This window comes from Pseudoliparis swirei, chromosome 20 (assembly GCF_029220125.1).
Source record: "Pseudoliparis swirei isolate HS2019 ecotype Mariana Trench chromosome 20, NWPU_hadal_v1, whole genome shotgun sequence".
Taxonomy (NCBI): Eukaryota; Metazoa; Chordata; class Actinopteri; order Perciformes; family Liparidae; genus Pseudoliparis; species Pseudoliparis swirei.
In genome coordinates this window covers 15,889,275-15,895,274 of record NC_079407.1, presented here as the reverse complement: position 1 = coordinate 15,895,274, position 6,000 = coordinate 15,889,275, and the positions used below count along the sequence as shown (strand labels likewise).

General features: G+C 41.7%; 1 protein-coding gene across 1 annotated transcript in view; it reads right to left on the bottom strand.

Moving 5' to 3' along the window:
* Positions 1-731: 731 nt before the first annotated feature.
* b3glcta (beta 3-glucosyltransferase a) overlaps positions 732-6,000 on the bottom strand; it is a 63,485-nt gene continuing 58,216 nt past the window's right edge. The window contains 4 exon segments of the mRNA XM_056440993.1: positions 732-1,393; positions 3,153-3,297; positions 4,081-4,200; positions 4,615-4,714. Coding sequence (XP_056296968.1) covers positions 1,226-1,393; positions 3,153-3,297; positions 4,081-4,200; positions 4,615-4,714 — 533 coding nt within the window. The 3' untranslated portion in view covers positions 732-1,225.

Genomic DNA, 6,000 nt, shown 5'->3' with positions numbered 1-6,000 from the left:
AACTTGTGCCGGCCTACTGTGCTATGAGGACAGAATACATCCAGCACCACCAGTAGGCCGGTTTAATTATTCAAGCACTTAACCCTTGTGTTGCCTTAGGGTCATTTTGACCCGAATCAATATTACACCCTCCCCCCGCCTTTGGGTCATTTTGACCCGATTCAATGTTTCACCCTCCTGTTACCTTTATATTTACTAACATATTTTACCCTTTGGGTTCAATTTGACGCCAGCAATTAAAACCTCCAGAAAATTATTAGAATTAATATTGTTTTCCAAGTTTAAGTGTGAGGCACTTTATGTTTGTTTGTTGACTACCGAAAGAACACCGACATTAAACATTGAATGGGGTCAAATTAATCCTAAGGCGGGGGGAGGGTGTAATATTGATTCGGGTCAATAATGTTTAGCAACTAATTGGGTCTGGAAAATAACTATGTGAGACTATTTGTTTTGTGAGAAAAAAACGTGAACAAATAAATAAATCTATTGATAAAACTAATTTCAACCTCACGATATAGATAATGTTTGACGAGCAATTATGTCTTTGAAATTGTACTCCTTTATTAGTTCCTGCAGCCGTCTAAGAAACTCGAGAAACAGACGGTCTAAGGCCAGCAATGTAATGAGGGCGTTCGGGCGAGCTGAAAGTGAAGGTGAGACGTTTATCTGGCCGAGCAGCAGTTGAACCATTCAAGGGCGACACGTCGGGAGTAATTACAAACCTTCAGCACACTTGAGAGCTTTAATGCCTTTTAGATGCACTAAACAGTCTGGGTTTCACCATCTTATGGCGTAGCCTCAATAAACCTTTTAATTAATACATTACCGATTTAAAATACATCTTATCATAAGCCTCCAATGAAATAGAAAAACAAAACAATCTCAACTCTATACTTTTATGCCAAAATAGAGCACATCATACAGCATGAGTAACCCTTTTTTAAAAAGATATAGTATCTCCCAGAGAAGGAGATTCCCCGTTGTAAGGTTCAGAATATTCACAATATATAAATATGCACATATATCCATATTTCCAAAATAACATCAACCTCAACATGCATCTCAGCCATGAAGACACTCACAGATCACATCACAGTTCAACATCAACAACACAAAAACATTTATAACTGTGAAGGACACGGTTTCAATGCCCACGCACACACACACACACACACACACACACACGATCCAGCTGACTTCAGTTTAAGTGTGCTTAAAATGATTAGAACTCCGTCTTAGCGTTCTCATGAAGTCCCTCTGAAGCTCTCGGCCTCAAGTCATCCTTCAGCCATTTGTTGTAAACAGCAATGGGGTCGATGTTCCAGTGTTTATGGAAGGAGATGGGCACCTGGTGTGCCAAGAAGTCTCTGGCATAGTCCTCTGGGCGTGCCTGAAAGGTAAGATGAAGTCATTTATTTGGAAGCAGCCACAAACGACTGGGTGCAGGTGCAGCAGAAAGCAACAGTGAAGGCGTGAAGATATGTTTATGTCGAAAACTGAGCAACTCAAACTTTTGTGTGTTTAGAGATGAAATTCAGCCAAACATGAGGAACCTTATTAATACGTTGGAACAATAGGCCCTTTTCACAGCAGACATTTTGACATGTCATTGTACGGTAAACGGAGGCGTAATCAATAACATACATTAATGTTTCTATTTCGAAATAAGTCTTGCTTTTCTTTTAATGCTAAAGAGACTTTGCAGACAGACCTGGTAGGTGTTTTAAAAATAGATTGAAAATATTGGTTTTGGTTTTATTCATGCTGTGATTTAGTTTGTTGTATTGTATAAACTTAAAATAAAAATAAAAATGGCCCTTTTCCATTTAGGCCCTGGTTTTGTGCATGTTGGCTCACTGGAATGGCTGTGACACACAAATTAAAAGGGGAGCATAACTCATTTGATCAATTACACCTGGGTTATGCTATGTCAAAACAGCTACTTTGAAATGGGACTATTTCTTAACTTTTATTGGCTGATTCTCCTGCAAAGTAGCCACACAAGTTAGGGATTGATTTGTCAACCTATTACAAATCTGGTATCTTATGAAAGGTTCTGCACACTCACACAGGTGATTTCTCCTATCTATCCTAATAAGCACTCCCAGCCGGACTGTGTGAGTGTGTGTGGATTTTTCTTGATTGATTAGTTAGGCAGGGGACGAATTACAACTTTGGCACAGAACCCATTTTTAGCTGTTATATAAGGAAAAGCACAAGTGTGGTTGATAATAAAATGAATGATGGATGATTTCCATTGAGCTGCTTCAGTTTCAGGGTCTTGGTATTGTGCACACTGGCTCATATTTCCAATGCCATTACAAACTGGGACACTTGAACAGAACAGAGCCGTTGTTACGGCTTTGAGTAACACATGTGCTGTGATTTTTCTCAAAGATCAGATGCATCCGACTTCAAAATACGTCCTGAAAAGGTTACCAAGTGGATGCCCATTCAGATCCACCATTTAAAGTAATTAAACTAATATTAATTGATATAGTGCTATTATTTCATTGCAGTGTTTTTGGCCTTCACAAAACCAATCCTGCAACCATCTCGAGTCGTCCGATGATGTGCAGAGTAGCAAGTCACACCCACGGGAATCTTTTTCATAATTTCCATCCATCCCGTGAGACGTGAATGAGACATGATGCTACAACTACATTGTGTCAGCAGAATGAGAAGAACTGGAAAACTCTCACGTAATCTGTTTGCCAGATGGGAGATATGGTGGCTGTCAAAAATTGACAAGATCTCAGAGTTCAAATTAAATGTACTGTAAAGCAGTCTAAGATACGACTGAAACGCTTCTGAACATCAGATATCTGCCTGTTTGGTGGTTGACTACCAATAAGATGGAGGTGTCTATCAGTCTCAGGAAGATGAGTCTCTAAAAGATATGATGAAATCTGACTTTCTCAGCAGTCTATTCGTTTAAAGGCACCTCAAAACTCAGAGCAAAACCTCCGTTATAACTAAACAAGCACTGAACAGAAAGATGTTTCACAGAGATCAAAAAAAGTATTTTCAGTAAATATTTGGATTGTATTTCATCACCAGAAAAACAAGCCCTATCAGTCCTATCGCCAGAAGTTTAAACGCACACAGATAGAGACACAAATACTGTATTGTAAGAGTGTGAAGACAACCTGGTGGAAGAGTGGGCTGTGTGTGACAGGAAGTCCGAGGGCATTGAGGCACATTCCCAGCACCATGTCATCCGGTGCGTCATTGCTGTAGCACTTGCAGCCGCTGGCGAGAAGTCGGACCACAGCCTCCCTGCTGAACACCATCCTGCAGCAGCACACAGACGGACAAATAGAGACATATGACTTCTGATTTAGCTGCACTGGAAAGGATCAGATTGGCAGCAAAGTAGATCCTTCAGCTGTCATCTTGTTCAGCATGCTTATGCTATCCAGTCACTGAGTGGGCGACCGGATAAGTGACTGAAACTGAAAATCAAGCTGAGAGGGAGATTTTGTCTGAATTGCTCTGGACAACAACCATGTGACATCTCTTTGGAAAAATGTGCAATTACACATGAAACAAATTAACAAATCACTCATCGCCACTCAAAACAGTGATTAGAAGATATCCCTTTTGACCAAACTGGCAGCTGCAGCGTTGTAATGTGTCAGAGCGACTGAAGTGTGCGTAAATAGAGTATCTTACACAGATCAAGATGTCTCTGTTGCACAGATTCCCTCCAGCACTGACAGCTGACATGTAACTTGTGCTTATTGCCCTCTTTTTCTTGCATGCAATACGAAAATATCGTATATTTTGTCTTGCAGGAACCAAACATTTCTATAATGCAGGGTGAGCATTAAGCATCGACTCCTTCCCCTTTCTTATCAACCATTGCAGTGATTTATTCCATCTTTTTTATTGAGTACCTTTTCTTTCTCGCAGCCTGCAAACCACACCTTCACTGAAGGGATCAAGACACTTTTAAACTGAATTGAAAAAGTTTATCAGTGAATTACAGATTACAGGTTTCCATTACGTATTTTACTCGGCTGCGTCTGAAATCTTTTATTATTCTTCCCCGAGCATCTGAGCTGAGAAACTCACCCTCCACCTCCTGTGATGTAGCTGTAGCCGCCTTGGCTCAGGCCGTAGCCGTATCGCTCCCCGAGACACACCGGCTCAGAGGGGTTGTAACAGCTCAGCAAGACTTGCAGTCGGGAGAGGCTAAAGGAAGCACAGATCAAACTCATCCCACGCTCAAACATTACACACACATGCCTGCACAGTGCACATGTATGAAACGTCCACTTGGAAGGTGAAAGAACTGCTGTCCCTCAGGCGCTATTACACATCCAGAGGCTTCCGCACGACAGATATAGAGTGAAGCCAGCCAGACTTAAATTCATGCACTGAGCTTTTTAGATGTTTGACAGGATGGTAATACCTCTGGAACTCTTTTTTTTTCCCAAAATGTGTTTCTCTCTTTCACTGTGCAAACCTTTTCATTGCCGAGACAGAATCTGTTACGAAATGTATGAGTCACTGTCACTCTAACGAGACGCTGTATCCCGGTACACAGAAAAGGAAAAATGAAAAGGCAGAGAAACATCACGTTGAAAACAACTCGTCAAAACATACCTGATAAGTGTGTCATCGTCAACCACGAGGAGCCACTTGGTGTCCGGGACAGCGCCGCTGAGAAATCTTTGAAGGATTGCAAAAGTTTTCCCGCAGTGGCCTGAAAAAAAGCGGCACGCCATCAAAACACTGGCCTGTACGACCTCATCACACATTGACCGTGTGCTGTATTCTGGTTTACAAAGATGAATAACCCCGTCACAGGAAGAGAAACACACACTTGGCGTAAGCAGGTATTTACATGCATACACACGCCTGCGTACAGGACATCAGCTCTGCCACACAAAAAAAACAGAAGTCGTAAATTACGCTAATGCGAAAGGATTTGAAAGCCAAGCAACAGTCACAACAGCAACATTATAATTAGGAGAAGACATTACATACAACATCAGTTTAGATGGCTGATGAGAAGAAGAACCATTAGATGTGGCCAATAGGGTTTTACACAACATGAGGGCCATCGCAACAATTTGTTAATTAGACTTTCATTCTCCTAAAAGGAGCCGTTGAGGAGGCGTGACAAATGAGCCCAAAACTAATGGATGTAGTAAATTTTTGCATCTTATTTCAGCATTAACTTGACAGTTTGAATGCGTCACAAGTTACAAAGTGTGAACAAGTAGCGCTTCTGTATTCGGCTCAAGGACACCTCAAAAGCATTCGTGGCTGTAGGCGGACACCTCAGCCATAATATAGCAGAGATGAAATAAGGGGACTCAAATGTAAGGATGTGTCCTCGAGAGCATTGAGAGCAGAGAGAAAGCTGTTGTGTACATTCTGGCATCAAAAGACTTTATAAGGTATGTTTGGCATGAGGGGCCGGGCAGATCAAACTGTTACTCTGGCATGTTTGACATGACTGCCAGATGGAAATGGCCTGCCAACTCCCAAAAACGAAAACAGTGATGGGGTGGTGCACAACACATACAAGGAAACCAACGAGATTTCCTCATCGGAATCCCAATATCTGCACACTAGAGTTGAGACATGGAAATCCCTGGTGGAAAGCATCACAAAGAATACTGAGACCGTACTGTTTTATGTATAAGGCACCCACAATGCTTTTTTCCAAGAGTATCTGAATACAGAATAAGTAAGGACACCTTGAACTGCTGACAGGAATTTTAGAGGCAGATCTTCAAATAAGCATGGTAATCGTATTCCTAGGAGGAGGAAGTTAGTGAGCGCTGTTCAAGGGCATGGAAAGGTACTGCTACGTTTAATAGAGCAAAAAGCTCCTCAGAAATGACCCTTCTCCTGGTCTTCACTGCCGAGTTCATGCCAAAAACGTTGAGAATTCTTCACGCGAGTAGATTCATGCACAGTCAATGCACAGGCGCGAATGAATCAGAATAAAGCGAATTTCCGCAGGGCGCTGAGAATATC